General features: G+C 42.7%; 1 protein-coding gene across 1 annotated transcript in view; it reads right to left on the bottom strand.

The window, feature by feature from the left end:
* Window positions 1-23,366, bottom strand: part of plcl2 (phospholipase C like 2) — a 130,100-nt gene that overhangs the window by 53,678 nt on the left and 53,056 nt on the right. The window contains exon 2 of the mRNA XM_084336063.1: window positions 1,111-3,594. Within this exon, the coding sequence (XP_084192189.1) occupies window positions 1,111-3,594 (2,484 nt within the window). The remainder of the gene's footprint in view (window positions 1-1,110; window positions 3,595-23,366) is intronic.

The following is a 23,366-nucleotide window of genomic DNA, read 5'->3' as shown; positions in this document are numbered from 1 at the left end:
CCTTCCTGTGAAAGGTCCAAATTTAACACTTCATAAACAACCGGTAGGAACCCCCATGACGTTTTTTTTGTCTCAAGGCCAGTGGCTTGTTATCCCACAATAACTGAAATGTAAACAGAACTGCCAAAATAAATCCTTATACACAATGCCTAATGAAAATGCACAAGAGACCAACCACAGTGTGTTGAGAGAATTAAGCGTGCCACTTCCTTCTGATTCTATTTTTTTGTTACTTTCCAGAAGCTAAAATATAAAACGTTAGAAAAAAGATACATAAATATAAAGATTTCCTGAGATACAGTATGCTTTCTATTTCCAATGTCTTAAAAACCAAAACACTGGTGCCACTGCCAGTGGTTTCTGGATGGATTGAAATGACAAATCAGATTATAGGGTTCTAAAACCAGTGCTGTCCCCTCTTAGTCAATTCACTGGTTGGTTTGGTCTTAGTCAAACAAGACTGTCAGTCAATTATGCCTTGTTGTTTCCCCCCCCTGCTGAATACGTTTTTTATGGTGGACTAATTCACCATCATTTGGGGTACTTTACATGATTTTGACAGGGCACAGCTATCTCAGTCACAGATGATCACACACACACACACACACACACACACACACACAAGGCAGGAAGTAGTGCAGCATTACATAAGACAGTTTAAAATATTAAAAGTATGTTCATGACTTGCTACCTGGATGGCTGAATATGAACTGCCAGGCTCACTGCGCTAATAAGGATCTCACCAGGCTGCCTCTGAGCTTTGAAGTCTCCCCGAATCCGTCTCGACACTTGTGCAACCCAGCGGGATTAGATCAAATCTGATTAAATCAAGCCTGGTGGCTTTGTTTTTCTCCTGCTAAAAGAGGATTTCTTCTCAGATGCTCCAGAGTCTTTGTAGTAAATCTGGCTATGATCTATGCTTGACTTGGGGGTCATTTTTCTCATATTCTGTCTTTTGGGAGCAAAACATTCCTATGCTGGGAGATAGATAAATAACACACAGTTCACACAACACATTCATGATGATCATGAATCAACTGTTGGGATCAGTAGTACACACATCAAATGTTGAGCATATCAAGCTAGAGTTTAGCATATCTCAGTTCTTACCTGCATGGTCTCTCTGAGGTCAGTAGCCTCCCTCAGTGGCAGCATTGCCATCTTAAAGACGTCGTCCACAGCCTTGATCAGCAGAACCCTCATGGTGGCATATTCTCGGCTCTTCCTGCCCTTTCGCACCGACAGTCCCCTTTTGTGAGGTTTACCACCTCCTCTTCTGTTGGTTATGGCCACATGTACAAACAACCAAGCATGTGGTAGAACCTCCCCTGTTAGAGACTGGAGCGGCAAATACCGGAAGCCAGGTTGGAGACACTCAAAGGGGATCGTGTACTGGCCAATGAACTCGTCGCCAATGTAGTCATCGTCTAGCACCACGAAGCGCACCATGGCCAGCTCGGGGAGGTTGATCTGAAACTCAAAACTTTCATCAAACAGTGGGTTTTCCCCACTCTGATTGACTGTTTTAGTCCTTTGCTCGGCACAGTCGGCGGGAATGCCATGGATCTCTACATAAACATATGGGTCAACTATATCCCCTTTGGCACCCGAGCCTTTGGGTTTGGGAAAGTTCTGTCCACTGATTATCTTGATGTGTAAGAGCTGGGGAGACACACCAGGCACAGAGTCTTTAGTGTTGGCACTGAAAAATGACACGTGTTCCCTCATGATTGCTGGCCGTAGCACATAACCACAGTTCCCATTTTGACGGAACCAGCCAATGTTTAAGTCCATCATCAGGCCTGGTGTCTGGTAGTTCATTGCCACTATCTGGCAACCACACTTCCAAAAATCTTGAGGATTCATGTTAGTGGAGTCAATCCGCATTGGGCTAGGATAGACCCGTGCCAGAAACTTCTTGTTGTAGTTGACAAAGTCACCTGGTAAGTCACTGGCATTGCGATTCGCAAAGACCTCGTTGAAAGAGCAAAGCTCCCAGTGCTTCTGACTCTGAAAAGAGGTTGAGAAGTCTTTGAACTCTATGGATTTACACAAAGTCACTAGGTCAGAGAGGTCCTTAGACAGCTGGAACTTCTTGGGTACGATAGTCTGTTGCTCCCCAGAATCAATGCTCATCCTCTGGGACATCTCTGCCCCCTCGTCTTCATCTGCGACTTCACCCTCTGAAGCGGTGCAGTTGGTGCTCAGTTTCTTGCCCTTTAGCAGAATCTTACCCTTCAGTTCGGATGGTGATGGGAGGTAGCAGTCCTCAGGTTTAGGATAATCTTGGTGGATCTTGTCCCCAAGGATCTTTTTCAGGTGCTGATACATGACTCTCTGCTGTTTTAAAGAACAGTGGTTTTCCAGACATAGTATCAGGGGGAAATCAGATGCAACAAAGGCGTACTTGTTGACGACGTCAATGACACTGCGAAAGACTATCTGCGAGGTCATTGTGTGACCGGTGTAGATGACCGGTTCATTATCGGGTCCGTCCCATACATCTAGCTCTATACTGCGGCAGCCCATCTTGAGGGCACGGATATACCCTGTGATGTCAGAAGGACCTCTGAACTGATCCTCAATGAGGTAAGTGTTATGTGATGCGTTGATGTAATAGTGAGAAAGGGGCTGTTTCATGTCCTGACACACTGTTTTTTGTTCAGGGTCAAATATATGGCACTCCGGCGACATGAGGTAATTGGTAAACCCATCAAGGGAGAGCCAGCCCTTGACCTGGCCCTCTTTAGAAGGTTCATAGTTCTGGATAATCTCTAAACTGGTATCTTCGCTAACCTGTGCCATACCCTGCTCTGCCTCCAGAAATATCATTAAGTCCTTAGTATCCAGAAATTCCTTGTTGCTAGAGAACTGCACAAGGAGGAAATACATTTCTGGCCTGGTGCAAAGGTCATGAAAGACTTCAATGAACTCTTCCTTTGTCACGTCACAGCAAACCTTATCTTTAGCTTTGTGAAACTCCTTGAACTTAAGTTCTATTTTAACATTTTTAAGTCCAGGGTTTAGATTTTTGACTAGCTGCACAGCAGCACAAAGGCTTATTTGTTTGCTGTTGTTAATGTCCACCTCATCAAAGACTTCACCTAGCCAAGATAAGCGCATGTTGTTCTGGCTGCTTTCTATCATGTTCAAAGTATGTTTTCCATAGGATATCAGGTACCTCAGCCCAGTCACCCATATGTTGGCCACATCTGCAGAGTTTGCCACCAAGTCCAGTGACTCATAGTTCTCCCCATAGATGACTGAGAAAGCACAATCCTCTGATAACTGATCATAGGTTCCATTGGTTCTAAAGGTGTCTGTGTTTTTCCCAGTCCGAACCTCCTTGATGGATTTGACGTCTATTTTGGCTTTGTCAGACTCCTTCTTTGAGGGCTCCCACCTAAGTGACTGCATGTCGGCTTCCAGGAGAAAGTAGCGGTGGTAAATGCGAGAGTTGGAGCGCACTTTCTTAAGCTCCGAGCCATCCACCATGGCATTGATGCAGTCACTTGCACTGCTAATCTTCTTCTCCGTCGGCATGCTGCTGAAGGACACCGTCTTTTTCCTCTCTTTACGCTGTCGTGAAGTGTCCTGTAGAAAAGATGAGAATAAATATGTGAGAATATAACTAGTCCAATATCAATGGGGAATTAACAGAGAATAATCCCTTTCTAAGACTAATAATTTCAGGAGAAAAAGGAAATAAGAAAATAGTTTAATGAGATTTCAAATGTTTCAATATGGTGGTGGTGGGAGTTTTGCTTATGGAATTGATATGTAGCCTAACTGTCATTGGCTTTGCAAATCATAATGTTAAATGTGTGTACGTGTTTAGTGTTTACCAATTGTGTCAATAAAAATCATGGCAATTTGGCGTTTTCTTTTTTTAAGGAAAGAGAAAAATAATTCAAAATGACTAAATACTTGACTATGACAAAAGACACAGGACTATAACTGCAAAAATATATATATATATATAAATAGCCCAGAAATGTTGTGCGTTTTTGACAAAGGAAGCTGTGCTGAATCTTTGGCATAAGGAGTAACCGCTTGCTGATTCACTTTGTCTTCCTGCCGCTGGTGTTTTCTGGCCTTTATTGTTGGAGGATATTTCCTCTCTTAACACTTTCAGTGCCAACGACGAGAAGTCTCGTTGTTTAATCGTTATTTTTTTTATTAGCGATTTCCATTAATATTTCATCAATATAGCCTCACGTTACCAGTGGGGATCTGTCTGAGCTCGAACAGGGAAAATATTGAGGCTAGCATTTCAAAGGGGATCCTGTATTTTTTGGGTCTCCCCTGTATATTTAGTTTTTCTTCTGAACTGTATATACATTTTCTTTCAATGTGTAAATACAAATCAAATCTTAGCCACTATATCTTCAAACATGTTTTTGTGCTTTTCTAGTCTATTATTTCATAAAAATGGGCAGATGCTATCATCATTCAACAATGTCAAGAAACAATGAAATAGAATTGCTTTGTTCTTACGCTGTCTACTAACATCAACCTATGTAGCCTAATTAAGTTCAAGTTCAAGTTTCTTTAATAGTTGTCATACAGAAGTACAGAATACTTTTATACAAAATGCTTCTTTCTGTTACGCTCCAGAGACTGTGCTAGACAAAAGATAAGTATGAAATAAAATAAAATAGTATAGCATGTAAAAATAGAAGTAAAAATAGAAGTCACGTACATAGACAGTGTTCAGTATATACATATGTACATGTTCGATGCAGAATAGAAGTAACTGAGTTACCATACAATATACAATATACTATGCAATATACTAATATAAAATACTATACAGTATAGTGCAAAGCAGAAATGGGATGAGGTACAATTTAGGTACAATTTACAGTAAGGTGTACTGAGGTATGGGTTGTAGTGCAAATCCTTTACCAATAAATATAAAGTGTGTTTAGGTTAGGGCTGGGCGATATAACGATAAATATCGTGATATATTTTAATAATCGATATCGAATATCGAAAAAAAAAAAAAAAAAAAAATCATTTTTTTTATATTTTTTTCTTGTTTTTTTGTGACCTGCAACAGGGCAGTTTTAAAACCAGAGACAGTGGACAGACTTGTCTTTCTTGCCTGCAACTTAAAGTAATGGCTTTGCTTGTCCAAATGACAATACTGACCAAATTGAGATTTATTTTTCTCTTGTCCATTTATTTTCTTTGCTTTCTAATTTAAAATACAGTTTGAAACCGTCTGTACACAGTAGGCTATGTGTGCTAGCAGAACTAGACTCCAGTCACAAGTCACGGTGCACATGTGCGGTGGTTTGTCCACCAAAAAAGCGCCAAAAGATTGAAAATAAACTAGCAGAGCCAGAACTGTTCAACTCCCCTGGAGCCACAGCCAGCAGAGAAGCCGGTTTACTTTCGCTTTTAAACCAGCTGCAGCCTGAGAACTGGAGTGTGAGGGGATGTAACACTAAAGATGGCGGCAATGACAAAGAATTGCTGCAAAATAAACATACATCTGTTGTTAAAAAAAAAAAAAAAAAAAAAAAAAATATATATACTTATAACAATTCGCTAATTATCGATATCGAGAAATATGATAACATTATCATATCGTTATCGTGATATGATTTTTTTCCATATCGCCCAGCCCTAGTTTAGGTGTTCTAAAGTGTGGAGAGTGGGTGCTGCAGTGTGTTGTTTGTTTAAAGTGAGTGTGTGCGTGTGGATGTGTGTTGTGAGTGCATTTGATGGTTGTTGCAGTGTTATTGTTCGTTGAGCAACCTGATGGCCTGAGGATATCGACCAACATCAAACTATTAAATCCTATTTATCCACCAACATCAAACTGTGCAGGCTATTTATCCAATAACATCAAACTATGTTGCCCAGGGCCATTTATCAACTAACATTAAACTATGTAGCCTACTTATACACTATCATCAAACTATGTAGCCTATTTATCCACTAACATCAAACTATGTAGCCTATTTATCCACTAACATCAAACTATGTAGCTTATTTATCGACAAACATCAAACTATGTAGCCTATTTATCCACTATCAAACTGTGCACATCTATTTTGTGATATACATGTCTTTAATGCAGACATGCTAATGATTGGATCCTGCCAAAAAGGAGTATACGCCATATTAAGATTGAGCAATACCAAATTGAGCAACAAAAGACTGATCACATTGGACGCCTTTTTTGAATGCGCCTGCACTTTCTTTCTATTGTTTTCAATGGTTTTGTCACAACAGGCTCTCCTCCAAACTATGCGCCTCACATTTTTGAAGCACTCCACAAGTTAGTTGTCTTGACATAAGGTGCCTGTTCACAGTGTATTTGAATTCTGCTCGGGAGGATATCAGCCACATGCATCATCATCTACGTAGCCAGATTCTTGACATAAGAATCTGCACCCTTACAATACAGCAATTTCTCAGATAACAAGCACCATCTGTCTTATGTAATACCGTAATTCCTCTAATAGTGACACAGGCTTGTATTTGCTTAAACTGTAGCGGGTACCAGGCTTTTATTAGGAGGAGGCATGTATAAGAGAGAGGCCTATATTTCTAATTTTCAAACAGATCATAATGAATAAATCAACATTTTGTGTCAGTTTGAACCCAGTAAAATGTACTGGGTTCATTTATTGAAACCAAGTACTGTATGAAATAGTAAACAGTGCAATTACAGGTGGTCACTGGTCATTTCAACGTTTTCAAAGTGAAATCAAGTAACTAGCTCAGTATGCAGCTCAGTATATTAGTAACCCGGCTTGTATTAGGAGGTCGGCTTATAATTGCTTAGCTCAAGAGCGCACCCGGCCATTAATAGAGACCCGGCTTGTATTTGAATACCGGTCACTATTAGAGGAATTACGGTAGTTTATATTAGTGATGCACGATATATCGGCCGCCGATATAATATCGGCCGATATGGCCGTTTTTTTTACACATCGGTATCGGTCCGATATCAAGATAGGGCCGATATGGGCCGATATAAAAAAATAAAATAAAAATAAATACATTTTTTATCTTTTTTTCTTCTTTTTACATGTTTTGGCCTTAAATAGTTTCAAAATATCAGTCATTTCTGAAAATAAGTTACAAAAGTAAAAAAAAATATGCGTTTTGGAAAATAGCTCTTTATTTGATTATCATAAAAAAGTGTTTTCTATACAGAGATATAGACATCGGTAAATATCGGTATCGGCCAGAACAGCAATATTAATATCGGTTATCGGCCACCATTTTTACATCGGTGCATCACTAGTTTATATAATGTGAAAAATTTGAGATAGAGATATAAGCCTAATTCTCAAGCTCAGCTCCAGCCTAACACAACATTTATGGGAACTATGGCTATGCTTAATGTTGTTCTTTAAGCCTCTGAAGTTATCTGTCAACTCTGAAATTCTCTATAACTATGACTATAGATTTCTTGTTATCTTCATGTTTTCACCCAAAGGGTCATCATTAGAGCTAGTAGTCATTTAGTTTGGAATATTATTTTGGAATAGTTTTGTACTCGAGTACTCAAAATAAATATATATTTATGTGAATTGTCTGGATGACATCGAGCTGGAGCAGTATATTGTCAGTACTGTGGAAGTGAATCAATGAGACGAGCAGACGGAGTATCGAGTCTCTGAACTTTACTTCCAAACAAATCCAACAGAACCAAGGTACAGCCACACCCTTAAGTCAACTCCCTCCTGTCACTCAATCAGTGTCCATTCTGAAGTGAGACACCTCCATCTAGTGTCCACCACACAGGCCCCCCCCCCCCCCCCCCAAACATTCAGAATTGACATTCAGTGCAACACCAAATAAACGGAACTGAACACAATAAACCCCCAAAAACAGTGCACCCAGTGTCTTCAGTCTCTTTTAAGAGGTCTGACCATGCGGCCATAACGACTGTACTTAACAGTCAGGGAACGTGGAAGGGGAAAGGGTAAGGGTAAGGGCAGGGGCAGGGGCAGGGGCAGGGGCAGGGGGCCGTCCCCGCCGCGGCCGAGGCTTCGTCGGTGGAAAGGTAGGGGTAACAACGGCCGGAGGGCATGGGACAGGGGAAAACTTGGGTGGCCGGCCCCGGCGCCGGGGCTGAGCCAGTTCCACCGGCCCGTTTGGGACCACGTGAGCAGGCTTAAGACGATCGACTGAGATCTGCTCCTTATTCCCCCCCATGTCCACCACAGTACCGCCAATATAGGTGAGGCATTTATCTAACCTTAGTGTGAAATATTTTTTTGTCTGTTCAGTCTCAGACAAAACAAAAGCAATATGCTAATTATAATTCAAGTAGGCGTATTACTTGTGTCCAGCTTTCACAGCTTCAGCAAATCAATAATCAGATGGGTCTGCTATGGAGAAAAAACCTCCAGAGCGTTTGACGCTTGTGCAAGTAATGAAAGTAATAGCACAGAGCATATAGCCTACCATGGCTTGAGGGCAAAGTCCATTGAAAGTAAATCTTCTCTGGGTCAAGGGAGCTAATTTCCCACTGTCTGGAACAGGCTAGCTGTTGGCTTTGGAGAGCTGTTGCACTGCAAAAGATTAAATTGAAGTGTTCAATGTTAAAACTGATTTCTGATCTCGAAATGGGTATTAGTGACACCAGAGTAAGACAACTGTTATCATCATACACTAGGGCTGCACGATTTTGGGGAATAATCTAATTGCGATTTTTCTGACAGATATTGCGATTATTAGTGCTGTCAGGCAATACATTTTTTTTATCTAATTAATCGCATTTTAATCGCATAACCATTTTATGCCCGATATTCTATATTCTATAATCATATTTCAAATTTGTCCGGATGGCAGAATTCAGTACTGTATCTACAAAACCTTCTGTTTAATCATCTTCCATCTATTAATTTGCTTAGATTTTTCAGGTCTGGTCAATTTGAGCATGGTGTTATTCACACCATCTTAACACTTTGGTCGCCAGGCTTATATTCACAATAAACCATCCCACGCCAGCTCTATTTGTCTATGGAGAAGTTCCCCTTCTTTGCAGGGCTATAACTTTTTAAATTGTATTGCTAAATTGATATTACTATGGCCCATTCAACGTCAAGTATCTATTGTTCAGGGTGTAGCAACGTTATACTTTTTCATTCACATATTCATACTAAAATACGGTCTAAAGTATAAGTATGTTTTTATCGTTTTCTGCAGCATTCTCCAGAACGTGATTTATAGCCCTAAATGCATTATATTGATGATCAAATACAGTTTGATAGCAATCTGCGTGATAGTGATGCACCGATGTGAAAATTGTGGCAGATACCGATAACCGATATTAATATTGCTGTTCTGGCCGATACCGATATTTACCGATGTTGATATCTCTGTATAGAAAACACTTTTTTATGATAATCAAATAAATAGCTATTTTCCAAAACGCATAATTTTTTTACTTTTGTAACTTATTTTCAGAAATGACTGATATTTTGAAACTATTTAAGGCCAAAACATGTATTAAAAAAAAAAATAAAAAAAAAAAAAATGTAATATCGGCCCTATCTTGATATCGGGCCGATACCGATGTGTAAAAAAACGGCCATATCGGCCGATATTATATCGGCGGCCGATATATCGTGCATCACTACTGCGCGAGATAAAAAATGTCAATGGACGTGCTTCTAGAAGTTACTACTTATCATCTGATGTTGACCGGATGGGGGGGGGGGGGTCATTTATAATTCCGTGGCCAACGTTAGATGATTCATCTAGTGTGGGTGATATGATCATCAGAGCAGTTTATATCGAACACGTAAAAAAAAAACGCTGAATCTCACCGTAGCTTCCTCGTAGCGTTGGGCGATGAGCGTGGAGCAGAAATATTCCTATTATGGGATGTAGAAATATGCGATCCATCTCCAGGTTGTATAATAGTATATACGTCCAAATCATGTTGTTTATCGAGTTATTGGTAACGGATTGCTATCCATTGTGTCTAGCTCGAGTCCTGGGACTATTAGCGAGTGATCGGACCGAATTGGAATGAGCACCAGCTTCCGTTTTTCCTGTTTCCGGTTTGGGCGATCCGCCACCAGATGGCGCTCTTGAACCGTTGGAGAGTTGAGAGGGGATCAACAGTAGATCTCAAGTCTCCGGGGGAGAAATATGATTGCGATCACAGATTTTTGAAATATTGATCTCAATGACGTGTTACGGCGTCATTGGCAGAATTAGCATGGCAGGGAATGACGTGGTAAGGCGTTTTTGGCGACCAAAGTGTTAAAGGGGACCTGCATTTCTATTCCTAGCACTATTTGGGCAACTTTACACAATTCCTGTGAGTTTATTGAAGACATCTGTAAGGTTTTTTTTCAAAAAAATGCATTGTTTTATATTTCTAATCAAGTACTCAAAACCATCATTTTTCAGCCTCAGGATTTCAGGCTGTTATGGCCTGGCTCCGCTCCGCCCATAAGCACTTTGAGTGACAGTCAGCCCACACAGTCGGCGACTGGTAGACAGAGCGAGATAGAGAGAGAGAGAGGGTGGGAGAGAGAGAGAGAGAGAGAGAGAGAGAGAGAGAGAGAGAGAGAGAGAGAGAGAGAGAGAGAGAGAGAGAGAGAGAGCCCGTGTCTGCGTGTTTCATTCTCAGTCCCGCTGAGAGGGAGAGAGGGAGAGGGAGAGAGGAGAGAGCCAGCGTCTGTGTGTTTCATTCTCAGTCCCGCTGAGAGGGAGGCGTCTATATTAATCCCAGCCGAAGAGTGCAAGAGCGCTTCCGCATTCTTCCCCATTCGCCGGTAAGCAATGCGCATTTCCTTTTCCTTCGCCCAGGTGCTCGCCGCGCATGCGCATGAGGTCCTCGCTTGGTTCAGACCCCCATTCAACACGGTTAATCACAGATGCCAGAACGCGGCATATTAAAGCCTTTGGTTCATATTAGCAACGCTGGTCGCAACGCTGGTCAATCACATTAACGCTGGTGAATCACATTAATCACAGAACACGCCATATTAAAGCGATAATACGGTATATATATATACGCAATGGACGCAGCAGGCGATCACTGCTACTGCTATTCACCAGTACGTCCATCGACATGAATGGATATTATGCCACAGCCGTGTTGCAGTCAGACATGATGGTGGATGAAACGGATGTATGTAGATGGTGAACAAAGCAGACTTTGTGGGGCATTTGAGGTGTTTACAATTACCAAACAGGGAACAGCTGTGGTGTTGTAATGGCAACATTAAACTGAAAGGCTGAGACCATCCGGTACATGTTTCTATTGTTCATGGGCGTATTATGGGGTATGTTTTATTGCGAAAATACTGTACATCTATGTGAATGTCAAATATGTGAATTTCAAAGGTTGTTCAAATGGAATGTTTGAGGTTGAGGGGTTATAAAATAGGCTAATCTGAGATTTATACAATTGATTTTGCTATAACAGTCTCCCCTGTTCAGACCTCTGGTGAGTGTACTGAATTAATAAAAAGTCACCTTCAAAGTAATGTGTGTCTTCAATTATTTTAATTATGCAGCAAAGGCCCAATCAGTGATCCAAATGTAAATAAACCACAGGGTATAGTCTCCAGTCCACCACCAGAAAGAATAAGAAATTAAGGAGACTGGTTGATTGACTTCTTGATACAAGGACTACATTGACTAGACAACATGTCTATGAGTATGAGTTTTAATTGTAATTGCTCTATTGTGTGACCAGGGTTTGTTTACTTTGGTAATTGTATGTTTTGAGCTGTACTGTACTGTACCCATTCTGCAATCTGTTAATAAACTTTTCAATCAATCAATCAGCTGCGTTGTGTTAACATTACAAAGTACAGTTGCACGTTACAATGTACAGTTGACAGCTGGGCTACGATGTACAGTCGCGCGAAATAACGTTATGAATGCCCGAAATAACATAACGTTACAAAGTACAGTTGACAGCTGCGTTGTGTTAATGTACAGCGAAATAGCGTTATGGCGTTATGAAAGTACAGTTGACAGCTGCGTTGTGTTAATGTACAGCGAAATAACGTTATGGCGTTATGTGGTCCTCGTTTGGATAATATGTAAAGTACAGTTGACAGCTGCGTTGTGTTAACGTTACAATGTACAGGGAAATAACGTAATGGCGTGTTATGGCGTTATGTGGTCCTCGTTTGGATAATATGTAAAGTACAGTTGACAGCTGCGTTGTGTTAACGTTGCAATGTACAGGGAAATAACGTTATGGCGTCGCGATAATATACATGTATTCCATTTCGGCGTCTGAGCGTGGAAAAAGAAAATGCGCATTTGGAGGGCGTTACCGGGGCCAATCAGGGCAAAATGCGGAAGCGCTCTTGGGCTGGGATTAATATAGACGCGAGAGGGAGAGAGAGAGAGAGAGAGAAAGCGAGAGAGAGAGAGAGAGAGAGAGCTTGTCAGCAAGAGCTTAGTGCTGGGTGTGCAAACTTTTGTGAAGCTGCAGAGCCGGAGCAGCAGCAGCACAATGCAGTACTCCAGCAGTACTCCAATTCAGCCATTTTCAATTCAATGTTGGGTGGGGGGCGCTGCTGTGCGGTCCCCAGAAAAGAGCCAATAACAGCTGAATCTGCTGCTCTGCATCGACATACTCTCGCAAATAAGTCATTGGGAGGTGGAGAGAGAGAGAGTCGTCACGCAAACCCACGATAATGTTGCCGTCTCTCTCTGCCAAATTTCTCAGTTCTTCGCTTGATATAATTAATACAAATGTCCAATATAACGGAATTCGTTAGCTCATAAAAATGTGATTATAACAGACTGTTGTTTATTAATGTCGGGCGACTGCCCACAGACACCTATTTGATTTAAAGTCGGCAGCAGCACGAGTCTCGGGACTTATTTTATTTGGAATATAATGACTTTATACGCAAAAGTAGCCTAGTTTTAAGTAAAAATATTATAAATCTACATGCCTTGATGATGTCATTCTTTTGTTTTGTTGTCATTCTTTTGCCTATCAATTGTTTTTAAGCTCAATAAACTCTGACCGGAATTTCTCTCATTTGACCGGTAGATTGAAATCTACCGGACACTGAGGCCGGCAACAATTTTTTCTAACGGAAACCTTGCCATCAACAGTGAAACAACATCCTAGCATACCATCAAGTTGTTGACTTCCTGCCCCTCTTAAATCTGCATGCACTTATGTATACTGTACACTGTATTCTAGGCGACAGTAAAGTAGCCAATGTTCTCATATTCCACATGATAAAACAGCATACCTAATTAGGGCTGGGCGATATAACGATAAATATCACGATATATTTTAATAATCGATATCGAATATCGAAATTTTTTAAAAAATCGAAAAATCGTTTTTTAATTTTTTTTATTTAATTTTTTTTACCTGCAACAGGGCAGTTTTAAAACCAGAGACAGTGGACAGACTTGTCTTTCTTGCCTGCAACTTAAAGTAATGGCTTTGCTTGTCCAAATGACAATACTGACCAAATTCAGATTTCTTTTTCTCTTGTCCATTTATTTTGTTTGCTTTCTAATTTAAAATACATTTTGAAACCGTCTGTACACAGTAGGCTATGTGTGCTAGCAGAACTAGACTCCAGTCACGAGTCACAGTGCACTAGGGCTGCAACGATTAGTCGACATAATCGACAATGTCGATTATGAAAAATCGTCGACGAGATATTGTTGCGTCGATTAGTCATTAAAAACAATAACAATAACAATTAATAATAAGTAACTGCAATGCGCAAATGTTCATTTGTAACTGCAATGCACTACAGGAACTGCTGGGGGCAGTATAGTTTCCATTGTCTGACTGCAGTGCATTCTGGTACTTAACGGCGCAGCCTGCAGGTAAGAACTTCACTTCAGAAGAAAGAATGAACGATGGCGGAAGGGAGAGAGAAAGACAGAGGAGATGAAATGGCGGAAGGGAGAGAGAAAGACGGAGGAGATGAATTAAAAAAAGCGAGACCGAGGGCATCAAAGGTGTGGGAATTCTTTACAGATGACAAACCGAAGAAAACTGTTAAATGCCGATTATGCAAGGTGGAATTGGCATTTCACAGCAGCACCACGGCGATGCACGAACATCTAAAACGAAAGCACCCCGGAGCCACGGTGACGTCGTCGGAACATGGGTAAGTTCTAGAGTAGTTAGCCATAGTATTGTATTTTTTATGTTGGAAAACAGAACGTCTCATGGATATGGATATAATGCTTGCTATGCGAACTCTATTGCTGAGGCTTATAGAGGCTGCGCTGCTGCTGTATGTTGTAAGTAACGTTAAATAGCGTCATGCTTAGTAGTTAGTACAGGTGAGGTTACAGCGTTGCTGGCGCTGCTTCACTTTTAGTTTCGTTTGTTATGCCGACCAACCGGATACGGAAATACCTCACGTATATATCTGTAGTCACTCTGTCTGTAGTCCACAAAATAATATCCCTTAAGCGATAACTCCCTCTAGTGGGAAAACATAGATATTGCATCTCAATATTATTACTTCTAGCCTAGGTATATATAAGGCTGACTATAATTAATAAAAATAAACTGATAGTCTGATACTATAGCCTACAAATTCTGATGATAATTAATACAGCTTTCTGTTTTTTTTGTTCTCTTTCTATTGTAGGGCAAAGCAAACACGTGTGGATGAGTTTGTCCTGAAGAGAGGCTCATGCACCCCTCAAATGGCTGGAGTCTTCACAGAGAGCATCCTCACCATGCTTGTTAAAGACATGAGACCATTATCGATGGTTGAAGATGAGGGCTTTAAGCAGATGGTCACCACATAACATTCCATTCAGGTTACACCTTACCTTCCAGAACTCATTTTACAAAGCTCATGGAGAGAAAGTATGAAGATACTTTTGCTAAGGTTAAAATTGCTCTTAAAGCAAACAAGAACAAGATTGCCCTGACAACTGATGCCTGGACCAGTGTTGCGACAGAGGCATATCTTGGCATCACCTGTCACTTTATAAGTGATGACTGGAAGCTCAATAGCTTCTGCCTCACAACCATGCCACTCGAAGAACGGCACACTGGGACCAACATTGCTACATGGATTGAGCAGGCTGTGGAAAGGTTTGAGATCCCTCCAAGCAAGCTTGTGGCGGTTGTTCATGACAATGGCGCCAATGTCCTGCTGGCTGCTGGCATCAGAAATTGTAAATGGTGTACTGTGTTCCCCTGCAGGAGATGATGATGATCAGACAGACACACACAATACATTATAATTACACACACACACGCACTCCTCTCACTCACAGTGATCAGAGTAAGACACACACACATTGGACACATACACACTCCTCTCACTCACACACAGCGATCAGAGTAAGACACGTACTAACACCACCACCAATACCACCACTACTAACACCACCACCACTACTAACACCACACCACCACTACTAACACCACCACCACCACTACTAACACCACCAATACCACCACTACTAACACCACCACCACTACTAACACCACCACTACTAACACCACCAATACCACCACTACTAACACCACCACCACTACTAACACCACCACTACTAACACCACCAATACCACCACTACTAACACCACCACTACTAACACCACCACCACTACTAACACCACCACCACTACTAACACCACCACTACTAACACCACCACCACTACTAACACCACCACCACTACTAACACCACCACCACCACTACTAACACCACCACCACCACTACTAACACCACCAATACCACCACTACTAACTCCACCAATACCACCACCACTACTAACATACACCACCAATACCACCACTGTCTGTCACACACATACACACACACACACACAGACTCCTCTCACACACAGCAAACAAAAGACCTAGAAGTCTGTCTGATCTGACTCATGTCATCCCCCTCTCCCCCTACAGCTGTTCCACGACGTCAGTACGTCACCCTTCTCTCCTGGTCCTGGACCAAGTTACAGCCCCATCAGCCGTGGTGCTGGGGGCAGATGCTGCTGCTAGTTATTTCTTTTTTTAATATTATTATTTTAGTAGTTATTTAAAGTACAGAGCATGTCGATATGCTCGCACTCACTGCAATTTAAAGAAATTGGTGTACTGTGTTCCCCTGCAGGAGATGATGATCATCAGACAGACAGACACACAATACATTACACAGTTACACACGCACTCCTCTCACTCACACACAGCGATCAGAGTAAGACACACACACATACTCCTCTCACTCACACAGCGATCAGAGTAAGACACACACACATACTCCTCTCACTCACACACAGCGATCAGAGTAAGACACACACATACACAAATTACACAGTACAGTACACACACTCCTCTCACTCTCACACAGCGATCAGAGTAAGACACACACACATACACAATTACACACACACACGGACTCCTCTCACACCCAGCAAACAAAAGACCTAGAAGTCTGTCTGATCTGACTCATCCCCGTCTCCCCCTACAGCTGTTCCACGACGTCAGTACTCAGTAGTGTACGTCACCCTCCCCTCCTGGTCGTGGACCAAGTTACAGCCCCATCAGCCGTGGTGCTGGGGGCAGATGCTGCTGCTAGTTATTTCTTTTTTCTTATTATTATTTTAGTTATTTAAACTTAAAGTACAGTGCACTACACTTCCAATTTTGTATTATTTAATTTATTTATCTTAAGTTGTTATGAGTGATTGCACTTGACTCAATGCACTGACTGACTGTATTCTTGACTTCAACATTTCAAATACATTTCATTTAAAGTTGCAAGATCCAAATTCAAATGTTTCATGAGTCATTATTTTAATTTGCTATGGGATCATCATGTTATGATGTTGTTGTTTGGTCCTGACAAGAGTCTCAAAGTCTGGGGTGATGGTAGACAAGCAACTCTGAGGTCATGCTCAATGTCCAATCTGTTCCTCTGCTCTGTCTTCAGCTGGACCAGAGCTGAGAAGCCACTTTCACAAAGATAGGTAGTTTAAAAAAATATATATAAAAATCCCTTTTTTTTTTTTTTTTTTTTTACATTGGTTTTCGATTAGTCGACTAATCGAAAAAATAATCGGCAGATTAGTCGACTACCAAAATAGTCATTAGTTGCAGCCCTACAGTGCACATTAAAAAAAGCGCCAAAAGATCGAAAATAAACAAGCAGAGCCAGAACTGTTCAACTCCTCTGGAGCCACAGCCAGCAGAGAAGCCGGTTTACTTTAGCTTTTAAACCAGCTGCAGCCTGAGAACTGGAGTGTGAGGGGATGTAACACTAAAAATGGCGGCAATGACAAAGAATTGCTGCAAAATAAACATACATCTGTTGTTAAAAAAAAAAAAAAAAAAAATTATACTTATAACAATTCGATAATTATCGATATCGAGAAATAAAATAAAATTATCATATCGTTATCGCGATATGATTTTTTTCCATATCGCCCAGCCCTATACCTAATATTAACTGAGTAGTGAGCCCGCCATCAGTATGTCTTGGTGTTTAAATATTGCATAACAGTTCATCACAGCCATTGGAGCACATCAAAATACACATTTCCAGCGTATTGATTTGTATGGGTGCTAAAAGTGTTACCATCCATCCATGTAAAAACAATACATGCAAAATATTTTTGCAATACAAGGTGATTTAGATGTGGAACGGTACATCAGTACATGCTGTCCTCCCCCAACATGGCCTGCTGTTAGTGTCTGTGTGTGTCTGTGTGTGTCTGTGTGTGTGTGTGTGTGAGTTGCAACATTGTTACATCTCGCACCTGGTCCTGCAATTTTTGGGGGGATGGGCGGGATGGGCCTATAAATAGCTTTACCTGTGTGGCTCTGCATCACAGTTTACTCAATTCCCCCAACTCCACCATCACCCACCACAGGATCCAGCTCTCCAACTATATCTCCAGCTATCCAGTTCTCACAAGATGGCGTCGCCGCCCTTAGGCTCCCGCCAGAGCAGCCGCAGCCTGGTCTTTGGTCTGGGCCCCAGCATAACCAATGCAGATGCCATCATCACTGGTGCCAAACTGCCAAGTGGTCGCCAGATCTTGCGGTGCATGCTGTGCAACTGCATGCCAAGCGGCCAGGTTTGACCGGAGCCTTGTCACGGTTCCATGCGGCTAAGGACGTTTTGGAGCAGGTGCAGCCATTTTATGGAAAGGCCAATATTCCAATGGTGAGTGATCGTCGAGCATGCGTCAAGATGGTAGCGCTTGTCGATGCTAGCAACAAGCTGCGGCACATTCCAAAGGCCAGGCGCTCCAGTGAGGCTACAGCTCGACTGGTGGACGCAATGGAGCACAAGCTGGATGCCACATTCCCGCTGTGGTCTCCAAATGCAGAGGAGCTGATCTGTGATCCAGAGGACATTGCTTTCCTGGCCAGCATGAAGGGCGACAGAGTGGCCACATTTGGAGCATTGGATGCCAATCTGCAATCTAAGTTGAAGCGGCGACAGGAGCGTGAAGCAGCGCAGCAGGCATGCTTTACCAAGGAGCAGCAGGAGATGACTGCGAGGTCCAGCATGGCGGTGGTGTTGGAAAGCGAAAGTGATGAAGACAGCAATGCAGATGAAACAGCTGCTCCACCGGCTGAGAACACACCCACCCGTGAGCGTAAGAAGACTGGCACCACAGCCTTCATTCCATCAGACATTCTCAGCCGGCCGAGTCTTGTGTCACTGGCTACACGGTTGAAGATCACACCAATGCAGCAGGCTGCCTTCACGCGCGGTCTGATCGAGGAATCCGGTGGCAATTCGGCAAAGGTCTCCACATCCTACGAAACAGCAGACCGAGCGCGCCGCCACGTGTTGCAGGCCATCAGTGAGGACCAGCAAGAACAGTGGACACCACCTCCCATGTGCACCTTGCACTGGGACAGCAAGTTGACGCGAATGCTCAACAATGTGCGCCAGTTGGAGGAGCGTCTGACAGTGGTGATCGGCGACGCGGAGCGGCTCAAACTGCTTGGTGTGCCAGCATACATGAAGGGGACTGATGAGGCATGTGGAACGATCATTGCCCGGCTGACATGCAAGCTGCTGCAGGACTGGTGCTGCACCGATCAGGTTGTCAACATGGCATTTGACACCACCGCGTCAAACACTGGCCATCTCACGGCAGCCTGCATTGCCATCCAGCTCTCACTGGGTCGACCACTGCTCTGGTCCGGGTGCCAGCACCACATCGGCGAGGTGCTCCTCAGTCACATCTTCACTGACCTCAAGGTGGAGACGTCACGCTCGCCAGAGGTTACATTGTTTACACGTCTGCGCGACAACTGGAACCTGTTGCCACACAAGGACAGCGGCCCATTGGCCCGCTACATTCCTGGCGATGCCGAAACACCGTTCCTGGGCAAGTTGCGTGCTGAACTAATTGTGTGCGCTGCAGGAGTGCTCGACTACAAGCGAGGCGACTATCGCGAGTTCGTGCAGCTATGTCTTGTGTATCTGAGTGCAGACAGTGCAGAGCACACTCCAGTTAACTTCCAACGACCGGGAGCACTGCACAAGGCGCGGTGGATGGCTAAGCTGCTCTACACTCTCAAGCTGGCCTTGATGGAGCAGCACATTGCCTTGCTTCCTCAGGGGACCATCACTACGCAGCAGCAGGTGCTGAAGATTCGGGCGTTTGCCAACTTCATCACGCACATCTACGCAACGTGGTGGTTGACCTGCGACACGGCCGTAGATGCGGCATGGAATGACCTTACACTCTACCACAACCTGTACGCATACAAGTCTGTTGACGAGGGCATTGCAGCATCAGCGATTAAGGCGCTGAAGCGGCACCTATGGTACCTGTCAGGCGAGATGCTGCCCCTGGCACTCTTCAGCACCAAGGTGCCAGTTGGCGAGCGGCGCGCACTTGCAGATGCTATATTGGAGCACAAGCCGGCTGATATATCCATGCAAGCCCCACAGCTCCGCTTTGGCACTGGCTTCGGCAAGCCAAAGTTTCCAACCCTCTCGCCGACCACCAGCTTGGCTGACCTTGCCAACCGAGACTGCTGGTTCGGCATGTACCTGCTGCACATCGATCCCGCGTTTCTTTCACTGGATGTAGAGGATTGGGTTACCAGTACAGCATTTCAGATGGGTGCAGTGAATGTACGTGCCATCAATGTTGTGAATGACTGTGCCGAGCGTGGCGTCAAACTGACGTCAGACTTTGTGGCAGCAGCCAGGAGCGAGGAGCACCTGCAGAATGTGCTACAGGCAGTTGAGCATGACCGCTCAACACGGCCACATCTTCGCTGCTGCAAGCGCAAGCTGGACCAGGTCTAGGACTCTAGGATGCTTGAGACATGTTTGAAAGACTATTTCAATGTTATCAATCATTTTGTTCTTAAATGTTAGGGTTAATAAATGTTCTTCTCAAAAACTATTTCTTGCCGTTTTTGAAATTGCCTTGTCTGTCATGTTATCTAGTAAAACGCCCAAAAAGGCAATTTTTCATATATTTCACATGCTGTGTGCTACCTCTAAATCTCAACGAATCTTTCCCAAAACTTTGCACAAATAATTTTTATTATATGTTTGTCCGAACAGAATGCAACCCCACACAGATTGATATGTTGAGATAAAATTTTTGCATTGCAATTTGATGCACCCAAATTAACTGTGAGAATTACATGAGTACATTGTCGACAGATCATAAACTACACTTGACTGACTGTAAAAAGGACATGACTTGCATTACAATTAGGGCTGGGGTGGGCAATATATCGCAGGGTTTCCCATTAATTACCTAGACTGTGGTGGCCCGCCACAGTTGTATAATGAACCAATCATTTTTTTATAAAACAAAAAGAAAATAAACAATTTTTTGTAATATAAAGTTTGCCAATAGGGATGTATCAGTAGTATTGGCAGTGGTAGTAGTCGTAATAGTAATCCACTATATATTTTTATTTTCTAAAAAAAATAAACCAGTTCAACACAGGTAACCACTTTTGCTTAATTTCTTTGATGGCTCAAATGAATGCTCTAGTCCAGGGGTTGCCAAACTTTTCACGCCGCGACCCCCGAAATAACAGTGTCAGAGACCCCCACTATTATAGGAGGTAAAACTAATTAAAAGATTTTTGACTTTATTTTTTTTTTATAAATGGAAATGTATGGTTGAAACATGCAAACGTTCAAACGCGCACACACTAATAAGCATTGGAGGCTTTTAACCAGGGCCGGACTGGGGAAATCATTCAGGCCAGGAAGTGCAAAATATAGCCCCAGTCAGGTCACTTTTTAAGCGGGGGTCTGGGGGTCCACACCAGGACATTTTGTTACAAAGACTTCATTTCCTGCATTCTGGTGTAGGCATTTTTTTATTTGTACCCTTTAAATGCCAGTGTTTGTGATGGCATCACAAATTATTGTTAAAAAACAGGCTAGCATATGTATGATTAGCAACAACACTGATTTTGATGGATTTTTAGTAAGGGTCCCGCCTCCACCAATCACATGCGGCTCCCTTTGTGTGCGTGTGTGTGTGTGTGTGTGTGTGTGTGTGTGTGTGTGTGTGTGTGTGTGTGTGTGTGTGTACGCGTGCGTGCGGGCGTGTGTGTGTGTGTGTGTGTGTGTGCAAGAGAGATAGAGAGAGACAGTTCTCCAACTTGTGTGGGTTGCAGTGATCCCCTGGTTGTTCCCCACCTAGGTTATCTAACTATTGGCCTGGCCTGATTCAGTGGCCTGACTGCAAAAACATTTTAAAATATTTTTTTTTCTTTTTTTTTGGAAAATCTTTCATATATATATTTTTTTTTATCATCTGGCGACCCCCCCCCCCCCCCCCCCACGGAAGGGGGTCGCAACCCACACTTTGGGAACCCCTGCTCTAGTCCAGTGGTTCCCAAACCTCTCCTCGAGACACCCCAGCCGTTCCATGTATTTGTTAAATTCCACCACCAGAGGGGGCGCCCCAGTGGCGAATAACTCCCGAACCCGTCGTTATTTGCCGAATGTCTTCACCCCACTCTGTCTCCCATTCCTCCTCTGTCTCTCTCTACTGGACTGCCCAGTAGAAATAAAGCGATAAAAAAAAACGCCAAAAAATTAATCTTTAGAAATTCCACCACCAGCACACCTTGATTCAACTAATAAAGGGCTAGTTAAGTTGAATCAGGTGTGCTGGTGGTGGAATTTAACAAATACATTGAACGGCTGGGGTGCTTCGAGGAGAGGATTGGGAAGCACTAGTCTAGTCGATTTTGTGTTTTGAGCACAAAGTTCCTCATAGATCTAGCCTCTTTATTTTGCTCTCAAAGTGCACCAGATTGATGCATTTAACTTTAAAATGTACACACAAAAAAAGTGCCGGAGGGTCGGAGGCAGCGTTTCCGTTAGCCGGTAATTACCGGTATTTGCCCGTCAAAATCTGTTGAAGTCCGACATATTTAATCTCTGAGTCTAAGCACAATTTGATTATTTGAATTGTATTAAAATAGGCTAAAATTAAATAGCCTATGCGATGAACGAAACAATCATTACATTTGTTTCATCGTTGCTTCTAATAATGACAACGATGTTGTCAGCGAGAGCTTAGTGCTGGGTGTGCGAACTTTTGTGAATCTGCAGAGCCGGAGCAGCAGCAGCACAATGCAGTACTCCAGCAGTACTCCAATTCAGCCATTTTCAATTCAATGTTGGGTGGGGGGCGCTGCTGTGCGGTCCCCAGAAAAAAGCCAATAACAGCTGAATCTGCTGCTCTGCATCGACATACTCTCGCAAATAAGTCATTGGGAGGTGGAGAGAGAGAGTCGTCACGCAAACCCACGATAATGTTGCCGTCTCTCTGTCAAATTTCTCAGTTCTTCGCTTGATATAATTAATACAAATGTCCAATATAACGGAATTCGTTAGCTCATAAAAATGTGATTATAACAGACTGTTGTTTATTAATGTCGGGCGACTGCCCACAGACACCTATTTGATTTAAAGTCGGCAGCAGCACGAGTCTCGGGACTTATTTTATTTGGAATATAATGACTTTATACGCAAAAGTAGCCTAGTTTTAAGTAAAAATATTATAAATCTACATGCCTTGATGATGTCATTCTTTTGTTTTGTTGTCATTCTTTTGCCTATCAATTGTTTTTAAGCTCAATAAACTCTGACCGGAATTTCTCTCATTTGACCGGTAGATTGAAATCTACCGGACACTGAGGCCGGCAACAATTTTTTCTAACCGAAACCCTGGTCGGAGGTTCACCCCCCATAGTCTCTGAAAATCCTGTGGGAAACACTGTATCGAGTATACTCGATGTATCGTGTATACTCGATGTATCGTGGCTTGTTCTACATGAGATGTAGTAAATTACTATATCGTGAACATAGAGTATATGTTGTAAAGTCAGTTAGCCGCGGCTAAAAACAAACTATCAACACGGACCGACTTGCTTTA

Source organism: Notolepis coatsorum (genome assembly GCF_963971535.1).
Source record: "Notolepis coatsorum genome assembly, chromosome: 19".
Classification (NCBI taxonomy): domain Eukaryota; kingdom Metazoa; phylum Chordata; class Actinopteri; order Aulopiformes; family Paralepididae; genus Notolepis; species Notolepis coatsorum.
The sequence above is the reverse complement of the archived record's forward strand: the minus strand, read 5'-3'. Positions and strand labels throughout refer to the sequence as shown.